The following is a 12,196-nucleotide window of genomic DNA, read 5'->3' on the forward strand; positions in this document are numbered from 1 at the left end:
TGGCGGCCCCCAGCAGTCCCTTTAAGGACCACTGGTTAGGCCGCATCACCATCCAAAAAACTGAGCGGAACAGGCCCGGCGCCAGATCTGCTCAACACCGACAGATTTCATGGAAAGGTTCATAAACAAACAGTCATTAGGCATCTCATTAACATATTCAACGGACCTAACGCCTGTTTTAGGTGGCTGCCAGGGAATACCTGAATATCACCCGACCCAATATTTCAGATACTCTTAAAGGTGCGGGATGTTGTGCACCAAAATCGTTCCTTTTCGCTCTCATTTTCTGCCCAGAAGACAGGTGCAACGAGGACCAATTTCTCACCTAATAAGTCACTGTGGCATCAAAATACTGTTTACAGATACATAGTCAGAAAAATTAATGACTCCCAGTGAACCTATTACTAAACAGGACGAAAAGGGTAATTACTGATTAGGTTTAATGGAAATACAATCAATGTTTATTAAAAAAAGATAATTATTTGCAGATTTCTTTTTAGGTAGGACACATGGATGACCATCAGCACGTCCTTCTTTGATAAGCCCCATTATGAGATGAGAGAAAAAGTCACTCGCAAAAAGTATGGTTACAATATGAAGTATTTTTAAGCCATTGAGCTATCAGGTTTGTGTAGCAGATGATGGACAGTAAAAATGGATTCTACCACACCATAACCTCATGTTCTAGAGAGCATAATGGAAAGAGCTCATCATTCAGAAACACTGCCCATAAAACATGAAGATCATTAAGACATTTATGTGTTACTTTACACTTCCAACTTTGGCACAGACAGATCTCCCTCTTCCCAAACAGGAAGAAGAATAAATGTTGTACTATTTTCCATTATTCTATTTTGCAGTAATCTTATGTGTTGAAATACAAACATTTTTACAATTACTTGAGTTTGTCAAAATTTACACCAGATATAAAGATATGTTATATTTGAATAATTTACTAATATAATGCAACTATTATATTGCTGTGAAGCACAATGGTCAAAGAAAATAAAAGACTTTGAGAAGGAAGTTACAGAATTTCATGCATCTAGTACGCTTAACAGGAGCAAAGCCAAACAGTGCAAAAAAAAGTCCTGCAGCATCGAGCTTTGTGCCAGCGGTGGCATCAGCAACTGGAAATCTTGCATTTTCTTACGGCCAATACTGCATTTGGTGAGTGAGACTCACAGGCCTCCTCCACTGCGGTGCACAGGAATAGGATCTTCTCTAATCAAGTTCTCTTCAGCAGTTTTCATCAAAATAGCCAATCTGCTTCCAGATACTGAGCCTTTCTGGACTGCACTCATCAACTAGAAGGAAAAGTAATTGAAGGAAACCTTTTTACAGAAATCGGTACTGATCATATTGTTTGTTAACTTATCAATGGATAAATTCTGCAATGTGAAGGAGAATAAAACGGTTCCATTGCACACACATCATTTTAGCAAGAATACAAATACAAGATTTTAAGTTGTACTGTTATCCCTGCCCAATCTGGAAGGGCACTTGCAGTTGTAAACTGCGGATTACATGGAGACCCATGTCAAAGTTAGCAGTATCAAAAAACAGAACATGGTGCTCACTTTCAATGTGGCAGCATGTTCTGTAACTGGCAACCACAGATACAGGGTTGGGGGCGGGTAATTTTCACCTTCACCACATGTAGAACCACCCTATTTTCATTGAAATCAATGGGATGAAAATCGGGCGGGTTCTATAGTGATCGGGAGATCCGCTCCACCAGATTACCACCCTGGCGGTGAGGTTCAATATTATCGCCACTTTTTCACTGTCGACAAGGTTCTCGGTCCAAGAAAACAGTGGTATGAGGGTAAGGGTATTTTACTTTGATAAAGGGCCACAGACTCAATTGCTGGAGTCATCCTTGCTAATTTCCTTAAAAGTGTTTCTGAAGTTAGTTGCTTGAGTTCTTTCATGGCGGAGAACTTCACTTGCTGTCCTAATGCACAAGTGTCTCCACTCTCAAAAAAAGAAGCAAATTCTACCAACTAACTATGGATTTACACTAATATGGTCCATTTCTTCCTCAAACCATACCATGAATAAGATCATTGTCTACGGGTCATTCTTTTCCTCCCAGTGTTGTGAATATTCAAGATTAGTTTGTTTAATGGTGCTGTGCATAAGCATTTTAAACAAGTCATTTTTTCCCCTCAGAGTGCAAAAGCGCTAAATCACCTAACAAGCATTTAAAGTTGCTAAATACAGCAAAAGTTCTATAATTGGTATACCTTTAGATGGAAATACCTACATTCCTAGATGCTTTTCTGCAGTGTTAGACATGGTTTCTAATTAGTATTTTTCTCCCTGTAGCTAATTCATATATTCCCATTATTGTCTAGTTTCTGTATTCTGAATGTGGTTGTAGTACCTTTTGTACAAAACAAGTATCTATTAAAAATGACTACAATCTTGCCATAACACCATTTATTTTGCTGGAGGATATTCATGTCACCATCAGTGAAATTACCAATCATCGAACTTCTTCTAATGCTACAGGAATTATAAGAGCAAAAGAAAGATGGGAACTAACCATTCACCATTAAATTACCAACAAGAAGATACAAAGTAAAATATTCTAATTCTGCACTCTTGGTGTGGATCCCATGACTTTCTCGCCATTAAAATTAAATTAGTATTGGAATCAGAGAAATATTTAATGCTTAATATTAACAGTGAGTATTCATATTCCTCTGATTTTAATACATGGATATAGTCACCTCATGGCTGTACACATCAGTTTCCATTTATTGAAACTCTGATTTATTTATTACATTCTATGATCTGTAAAGCTGTCTGGCAGAGGAAATAAATTAAAACAGTTTATTTATACATTTGAGATACTCACTGTCATTACATTCAAATATATATAAAAAAATTGTCATGCTAGGCACAAAAGGTAAAAATTCTGCAATCTGCTACCACAGTGCAGTTATCTACAGCTCATCTCAGGAGGGACAATTACCATTTCCTTTGCCTTGATCTTGTTTGTTTAACTTGACACAGCGAAGAAAGACCTGACATTGACCAAAATCCCTAGCATTAATTTATCTCATGTTCTGCATTCATCACTGTCACCATAGAGGAAAGACCTGGCAAATATTTGAAATACCTACCTAGGACAAGACTTACAAAAACAAACTCTATTTTCAGAGGAAAAATAAACTCAAACGCTCTTGCGGACAAAGTCAAATAAGCAGATCAAGAACCTCAGTTTTATCTTATGCGCAAATTAAATTAATGTCAAACGGCTGAGCAGTACTCTTCATTCAAAGAAGGGATTTTAGTGAACAATCTAAGCAACTTAAATTATTTCCAAATTACACCATCATTTCCTTTAAAGGATTCTAATGGAAAAGACAGATACCCACCTGCAAGAACTCATTTAGTTCTACCTGCCCATTCTTGTTTATGTCAACTTCAAATAACATTTCATGGAGAGTGTTTTCATCCACCTCATAACCAATACTCTAGATGAAAGACATACAAAGATCAAATAGTTTGGGATTTTAAAATGCATTATTACAAAAACATATTTACTGGCAAAGTAGCTTTTATAAGGGGTTTATCTCACTGCCGTATGGGCTCCTCTGCCAGTGATAAGAGTTTCCACTGTAACCAAGTGTTTATTATGAGAGGTCTGTAATAACATAATTTGAGGCTTCACTTAATTTTGTTATTTGACTAAAATGGAAAACTAAATGCAGAGTATTTCAAATTGTGCTGAAACAATGTAATAAAATATGGACTGCTTTCAGTCTTCTGTAAATAAATCTGCTTTTAAATAGTGAGACCAACCTTTAAATACACCTGTAGCAGTAAAGAATTATTTTACCTCTAACACACGCTGGAGATCAACAATTGTGATAAAACCCTTCTGATCACCATCAAATTTCTCAAACCTTTTTTTGAATCTGGAAAAGTAAATATACCAATTTGAACCAGTAAAGGGTAAATGGGGAGAGTGTGAAGGAAAAAAGAAAAAGAAAATAATTTTTTACCTATCCACTTCTAAAGGTGACAGGTTTATTTCTGTATTGGCTAGTTGGTCAGATCGAACCTTGTAGCCCATTTCATAGTACAGAAACTGCTGAGCAGCCTTCAATTCATCCTAAATATATGCAACAGGAATTAGATTCACACTGTTAGGAATTAAATATATAATAATGATTAATAGGACTTAAGTTATGGCAAAAAAAGTTACATTTATTACTTTACATTATTAAAAATTCTAATCAAAGCGATTTACACTACGTAATTCAAGCATCTGTTTAAAATCCACAGTGCAGTTTAATGAGTAGTTAACAGTGATAAAAGCAGAGTAGCTGTTTAAAAACTACTATTAGATAATAAACTGAATGAACTTAAACAAGGACATATATTTGATGAGCAATGAATATTATGTGAAAGAGAGTAGAACTGCAAGTGATCATTAATTCACCAAGGCATCTATATTTCCTTGGTTTGTATTCCCATATAAATCCTACAGCTACAGGATAATTTGTAAAAACACCAATCCTTTAAAAAACACAAAAACTCTTTCCTGCAAATCATGGAACTGTTATTTCCACACAAGATAATTTCACTTCAAAGAAAATCTAACCAGTAAATTTCTAAGCGCTGCATTCTATACTGAAATCCCACTCAGATCATCTGATTCAATGGATTAGACACATTTTGAATAAAATGAAAACAATTATTAAAAGTGTATTGATATAAGCTATCTCATTTATTTTCAAATGCATAATTCATTCAATAAAACAGGGGCTTCTTTGCAGCAAATACTAAGAAGGACAGGTGTTTGGTCTGTGCAGATGCATTTATTATATTCAGCGTGCAGTAAATAATGAAGGAACAGTGCAAAAGAATCCTACAGGGTGTCATCTGAAATTATCAACATTTTATTTGGCTAGAGAGAGCCATCTATTAAAATGAAATTTATTTTAAAAAAATAAGTAGGTCACCTTTATCCGCTTCTCACTCCAGTTCATTTCTGTGGCCATTATTTCCACAATACGTGGAAGTGCGTCTTCGGCAGCCTGCACATTCAGGAATGCGAGCCGTGTACGGCGTGCGATGATATCAATAGCAGTGCATGCGTATTCTTTCACAGCATATTTCACCTACACAAAACGTACAGAATTTCTTTTTATATTTCAGAGATATTAAAACCTAAATGGTCCTTCCCACCCCCACAGCCCCCTACTTCATTTTCCGGTCAGCTGAAGACTTATAAATAGGGGGGTTGTAAATTCCAACAATGTCACTATACCACCGGGACTGAGGCTCGGCAGGACACCCTCCCACCTTAAGGTAGTGGCGCTGAGCTTGCTGTAAATTTTAGGATCAGCCAATTTACGTAAGCAGGGGCATGTAGGCTGTGTAAATACAGCCTGCAATGCCTTGGATATGCTGGGCGGGCGGCAGGAATTAAGCCCCATTGGGAGTGAAGGGGCGAGGGAGGGAAGGGGGAATTGATGCTGGAAAGCGCCTGCAGGAGAGGCAGAGACCTGATGCAGTAGCAGGATATAAAGGGACAGTGGCAGCACCGGAGGGAGCAAACAACCTGGGTGAAAAGGATGGCAGCCAAATTGAAGAATCCAGCAGCAAACCTCACAGAGCCGGACCTACATGTCGTCATAATTGAGATATAGAGCAGGAGGGGTGGTCTGTTTGGGGTTGGGTTCTGGAAAATTGACAGGAACATAAGCATTTTGTGGAGGGAGGTAGCTAAGACTGCCACCTCCTTGAACCTCCAGTGCAGGAAGATGTTTAGCAATTTTATCGGAGCAGCTACGGTAAGCTACCTGCTCCTCCTGATCCTTCCTTGCAATCTCTATATGTGTGGCTCTCCTTCATTCATTATCCTCAAGGTGCCAGAGGAGTCAGAGGTCACAGTGGGATCTGACCATGGGGAGCGGAGACTCCACAGAAGTCAGACCCTGGGTCTTGAGCCTGTGGATTCAGATCTCTGGGGCCCTGCTCTAAAAAGGATGCTGAATGAGCATCACATAAAAGACATGAAGGCGCTGAAGATCAGCGTAGAAAACCTGGGATAGTTGGCAGGGATCAAGACCTGGGATAGATGAAAGGGATCAAGACCTGGGATAGATGAAAGGGATGAAGACCCGGGATAGATGACAGGGATCAAGGTGGAATCCAATGCCATGCTCGGTGCCAATATCCGAGAAGGATTCAACACAATATAGCGCTAGCCGGAGTGGGTGGAGACACTACAAACATCTGCATCCATCCCCCCTGAAAGAGAGACCTCCTGGTCAGTCAGTGCAGATTATTGTAAAGGACAATTTCAAAATCTATTCTTCAACCAACAGTAACAATAGTGGAATAATAAAGCTGTTTCATACCTCTGCTTCAATATATGGGAACTCAGACACCAAGCGTTTGCCAACTATAGGCCACCTCCTTCCAGTAACTTGAGCCATCTTAGCAACCTGAAAGGCTTTGTCCCCATAAGTCGAAGCAAGATGACGAGCAACCTAAAGATCAAGAGCATATTTTAAAATCTGATAAAATGCACAGCTAATATTTTCGTGTTAACCGTTGCATTGATAAAATGTCCTGTTCCTTCTAGAGAGCCCCATTCACACCACAAACTTCTGTGAAATTCCACCCAACGCATTTTGATTCTGGAGCTTCCTCATCAATGGATATTCATATGGAGCTCTGATTCTAGATAAATATCAAACATACCTCAACACAGTAGGGCTGGTTTCCCTGACCTTTGCTCCCTGTGAAGGCCCATTTCCCAAGAATGAGTCAAGAAAAAGGAAACAGAGACCCGTTTTGCCAGATCTCTGCCCCCTCTTGCTGTGCGCCTCTACCCCCATGTGTTGCCATAGGATTTCCAGGGCTTCCCCACAGGCCCATCACAGTCACATAAATAAGGCAGGGAACGTGCTTGACAATCCCACCTATTTTTCCTGTAGTTGCGGCCGTAGACCACCCAGGTTCTGGGATGCTCCAGAACGCTGTGCCAGGAACACCCCTCAGACCCTCTGGTTTAAGGGGGCCTAACAGCAGACTGAAGAGGAGCCCTCAAGATGAGTTTAAAGATTTATTTTACTCATTCCGGGCCTTGGGACTTTTTGGCTACTCCTTTCCAGCTGCAGTCAGAAGGCCCCAAGGCTGGCAGCCACGAACACAGTTGAGAAGCCTGCAGCTGAGCTCAAATTCCTCCCCCTGCCCCCCTCCCCCTCCCCCCCCCCACCCCGCCCCCCATTTCAATAGCACTAGGCTCTGTCAGGGAATAAGCCTTAGCAGTCAGGGGTGCTATGGCTCAGGATAGGAAATGCCTGCGCTCCTCGGCATGGGCAGGTGCAGCAACTTTGAGAGCACTGCTCTTGTTCAGCGTTGGGGTGTAGGGGGCCTGGAAAATTCCACCCAATAATATATATTTTTTTTACAAACAACATTTTTGTGTATAGAATACCATCGCACCCTTCAGAAACCTGTTCTATACCCACACCAATTTTTTTATTTGCATTATCAACTGGAGGAAAATCTATCAGTGTAGGAGCTAGGGAGTTCCATTGTTTTGATATCCCAAGAAAAAAATAAGTTAGAATAGGAAACTGTGCAATCAGTCTTGATTTCATCACAATGAGGATGCAGGGAGGAAGAATTGTGTGTGGGACAAAGTAGTGATAGAGGGAGAGAAAGAGTGGGATTGAGATTGAGAAACACAGGTGAGAAGGACTGCCTATCAGACAACAAGCTTCTTCATGCCCAGGAGTGCAAGAAGGGTGTAAAGCAACAAGATCTGTGGTCCCGTGAGTGCAAGACAGGTATAAGAAGAGTCTCCTCAGCTATGGGAGCAGTGTACAAATATTAGATGGACTTGGGCCTTCCAGAGAGTAAAGAGTTGTTCTGGTAAAAGACTAGTGTTTCGTACAAATCAGGAAACTGAACTTCTTTGAGGCAGTTTTAGTAATTTAAGCTTTGAGGGAGCTCCACACGAGATCAGAGGAGATAGTGAGACCAATAATGTCCAACAGATGCTGAACTTGAAGCCATCAGAAGTTAATAGATGGAAGTTGTTTGGACTTGCAAGAGGCATGAAGAAACCACCTTCAAAGAATTGAACAAAACCAGATTTTCACTGCCCCATAAAAGGACATGGAGAAGATCTTGATGTAGTGACTTGACCAATGTAATGCGAGAGGAAGGGAGATCTGTGTATAGAGGGTATGTAATCTGAAGAAAGTTGATGAATGTAGAGCTGAATCACCAGCAAAAAAGGGAAAAGGGTTGAATGCTATATGAAGAAAGAACAAAGCATTCCTGAGTTAATGAAAAAAGAGAGTCTGAGGATGAGATGTCAACCACAGCATAGGTAATGCAATTTGTGAGGAAACTATGTAGGCACGAATATAGCTTTTGTGTGGGACAGCATGTGATGGCAACTTGGTGAAAGGTACATAATGCCGGAGATGCCTAGAACAGATTTACCAAATTATTCAAGAGCAGAGTTCCAAACTAGGCAAGGTAAGAAAAGCTTACTACACTCCTCAATGCCACATAAAAGTACTATACTTTTAAACTCAATAGCCAACCTCAAAAATAAAATAAGAAATGCATTCACATTCCAAATGTCGTTCCTTAGATTAGAACCAAATAATTTGCTGATCCATTAAACATTTGACATTGCTTACCTCAGTCCCCAGGCCATAATATTGAACCAATCTAATGTGAAGAGTAGGAGTCCAGTGATGGGCTCCTTCTAGTAGAAGCCCAAATGTCTTGCACGGTCCTGCTACATTCAAGTTACAAGCTTTGACAGCAGCATTTATTGTGTCTTCTGCCATTATACGATAGGTGGTCCATTTACCACCTACACAACACATTATACAATACAGGTGTAAACTCCATTTTATCACAAAGACAGTAGAATTGCTACTTTTCTCACTATCCAAGTCATCAGGTATTGTCAGGCTGCAGCATCCTCATTTTAAAACCCTTTCTCGTGTGATAATTAGAAATCCATCATGACTCTTTTTCCGCTGCACTCTCCAATCTTCATTCTACTACTAGCTGCTGTTCCTTTGTTCTCTCGCCTTCTGAAAAATCTCCCCACTCATGCTCCCAAAACTCCCAACCTCCCTCCTTCATTTCATGAACCTCACATTTTCACTTTCCATCTTTCCACTGAGCCTCTAACTCTGTATATTTCAGCTGCTTTGTTTTCTAAGTTCCTCTAACATTTGTCTCCCACAGAATCATCAACTCCATCCTGTGCACAATATTTAACCTTTTTTAAAAAAAAACTGTATAGAGATTAAGTATTTTACATTATGATATTCGCAGACCAAAATAAAACTCAAGAGGAAACAGTAGATTCCATACATAAAGAATTCTGCATTTGTACTGGGTTATCAGGAGCATTCCCTTTGTCTAAAACTTTAAACATATTGCAATCTAAAAAAAAGGTTCTTTGTCCATAAAAAGGAATAAACCAAAATAAACTAACCAAAAGTAGCAAAAAATTTCAAAAGACCAATATGCTATGTATTATTTAACTGTGCAGTTCAACTTTACAAACTGATTCGAACAGTTCACATTTATTGACTTCAAACAATAATACCTGCAATAGTCACCAGTCTGCTGTCAGTCACTGTCACAACATGATTGCGGGAGATCGACTGGGTATCCTTTGAATTGGGATCAGACACCAATGGTCGAATGCCACTCCATGCTGCAAGCACATCTCCTCTTCTCACTATGCAAAGCAACAGATCCATGACCAAAGGTTACTGTAAAATCTCCATATTGTCAGCTATCAAGTCTAGTAAGGAAGCTGCTAGAATGTTCAAAGAAGGCAGGCTAAACCAGTTTAAGATGATAGAATATCATGGTTTAGAAAACCAAATGTTTCTACATTGTTTGATTTCAAACCTCCCCCAGCCAAGAACCTCCAAGAACTCTGCGGTCCTCCAACTTTGGCTCTTGTGCATCCCCCACTTCCTTCGCCCACCAAAGGCAGCCATGTGTAAGGAAGTGGCTTTTTGATGACTTCCGAGTTTCCCACAGACGCACCGGTGTGCGCGCAGGCATCCCAAGTCCGGAAGTCCCGCCGGCAATTAAAGCCGGTGGAATGATAGTTAAAGAACCAAATGTACCTCATTGAGGTACTTAAGGCACTTTACTTGTGACATATTAGGTAGTTAGAACGATTTTTAACTTAACTGGCGGCTTTTCCACAGCTTCTGATTCATGCCTGGTGAAACCAGGCGTGAAGGGCCAGATCAGGCAAAAAGAAACAAAATAAATTAAATAACAAACTATTGCACAAAGTTAAAACATAAAATCAACCTACCTTTCCACTCTGCTCCGATATCTCCCTCTCCGATCTCCCCCTCTTCCCACTCAGTGTCCCCCCCAATCTTCCCCTCTCCCTCCCCCGATCTTCCGTTCCAGCCCCGGATGACGTCTCGCTCTCTGTTTTTCTCTCCCCCCCCCAACCCTCGCGTTGCAGCTCCTGTCGGCAGCCAGCCTGTTAATCAGGCTGGCTGCCGGGCGCGAAACCAGGAAAGAACATTAATCACCATCGATTACATCGTGATCGTGCCGGAAATGGTAAGTTTTTTTAAATTCGGGTTTGCCACGGGCACCTTCACCCCCCCGCCCCCGCTGCCAAACCGCCACCATTTCAAAATTGAGCCCTTAGAGTTGCAGAGAAACAGCAGCGGAGCACTATCATGAGGCACACACCTTTACTAGAGTTGTTATAAAGAAGATTTTTGGGATTTTAAAAGGGGCATGTTCACTGCTTTGACAGGTCAAGAGGGGCTCTGCAGTATGTTCCAACACGTATGTCCAGTACTGTTGTGGCCTGCACAAATTCACCGTCCAAAAAGGCTGGGCATCAGAACACAACTGATCACTGAAATTTCATCTTTAATACAGTCCACTTTTGTTACCATCCCCATAACCCCTTGCTTCACAGGGATGCCATGACAACTGTGTAGATGTGCAGCCACTAACCTGGCACTATCACTGTGCCCCAACATCTCCACCTCCCATGGCAAGATCAGAGTGCCTCCGTAGGAGTTCCATGGCCTGCTCCTTGTAGGTGGTGAGCTCATTAATGTTGGGGATACCTCCTCCAGTTCCCTGCCTCTCATGAACATTTTTTAAAAATTCATTCATGGGACGTGGGCGTAGCTCTCAAGGCCAGCATGTATTGCCCATCCCTAATTGCCCTTGAGAAGGTGGAGGTGAACCGCCTTCTTGAACTGCTGCAGTCCGTGTGGTGAAGGTTCTCCCACAGTGCTGTCAGGTAGGAAGTTCCAGGATTTTGACCCAGCGACGATGAAGGAACGGCGATATATTTCCAAGTCAAGATGGTGTGTGACTTGGAGAGGAACGTGCAGGTGGTGTTGTTCCCATGCGTCTGCTGCTCTTGTCCTTCTAGGCGGTAGAGAACGCGGGTTTGGGAGGTGCAGTCGAAGAAGCCTTGGCGAGTTGCTGCAGTGCATCCTGTGGATGGTACACACTGCAGCCATGGTGCGCCAGTGGTGGAGGGAGTGAATGTTTAGGATGGTGGATGGGGTGCCAATCAAGCGGGCTGCTTTATCTTGGATGGTGTCGAGCTTCTTGAGTGTTGTTGGAGCTGCACTCATCCAGGCAAGTGGAGAGTATCCATCACACTTCTGACTTGTGCCTTGTAGATGGTGGAAAGGCTTTGGGGAGTCAGGAGGTGAGTCACTTGCCACAGAATACCCAGCCTCTGGCCTGCTCTTGTAGCCACAGTATTTATGAGGCTGGTCCAGTTTAGCTTCTGGTCAATGGTGACCCCCAGGATGTTGATGGTGGGGGATTTGGCGATGGCAATGCCATTGAATGTCAAGGGGAGGTGGTTAGACTCTCTCTTGTTGAAGATGGTCATTGCCTGGCACGAATGTTACTTGCCACTTATCAGCCCAAGCCTGGATGTTGTCCAGGTCTTGCTGCATGCAGGCACAGACTGCTTCATTATCTGAGGGGTTGTGAATGGATTATCTGAAGGGTTGTGAATGGATTATCTGAGGGGTTGCGAATGGTGCAGAAGTTTCTCCTGCAACAAGATTGAGTGAATTAGGTGAAGGTTAGCAGTTGAGGATTGTCTCCCAGGTGGCACTGGACAGCATAAGAGATTGGGTGTTAACACCCTGTAAAA

The 12,196-nt window shown here is 41.6% G+C and overlaps 1 protein-coding gene across 3 annotated transcripts in view; it reads right to left on the reverse strand.

The window, feature by feature from the left end:
* Nucleotides 1-416: 416 nt before the first annotated feature.
* The window catches only part of gpd2 (glycerol-3-phosphate dehydrogenase 2 (mitochondrial)), a 122,725-nt gene continuing 110,945 nt past the window's right edge, over nucleotides 417-12,196 (reverse strand). For all 3 annotated transcript variants that reach the window (XM_067987437.1, XM_067987438.1, XM_067987439.1), the window contains 8 exons: nucleotides 9,623-9,757; nucleotides 8,694-8,872; nucleotides 6,387-6,518; nucleotides 4,983-5,141; nucleotides 4,020-4,129; nucleotides 3,854-3,932; nucleotides 3,390-3,488; nucleotides 417-1,307 (listed from right to left, as the gene is read on the reverse strand). In XM_067987437.1, coding sequence (XP_067843538.1) covers nucleotides 1,182-1,307; nucleotides 3,390-3,488; nucleotides 3,854-3,932; nucleotides 4,020-4,129; nucleotides 4,983-5,141; nucleotides 6,387-6,518; nucleotides 8,694-8,872; nucleotides 9,623-9,757 — 1,019 coding nt within the window. In that variant the 3' untranslated portion in view covers nucleotides 417-1,181. The remainder of the gene's footprint in view (nucleotides 1,308-3,389; nucleotides 3,489-3,853; nucleotides 3,933-4,019; nucleotides 4,130-4,982; nucleotides 5,142-6,386; nucleotides 6,519-8,693; nucleotides 8,873-9,622; nucleotides 9,758-12,196) is intronic.

Source organism: Heptranchias perlo, chromosome 7 (assembly GCF_035084215.1).
Source record: "Heptranchias perlo isolate sHepPer1 chromosome 7, sHepPer1.hap1, whole genome shotgun sequence".
NCBI lineage: Eukaryota > Metazoa > Chordata > Chondrichthyes > Hexanchiformes > Hexanchidae > Heptranchias > Heptranchias perlo.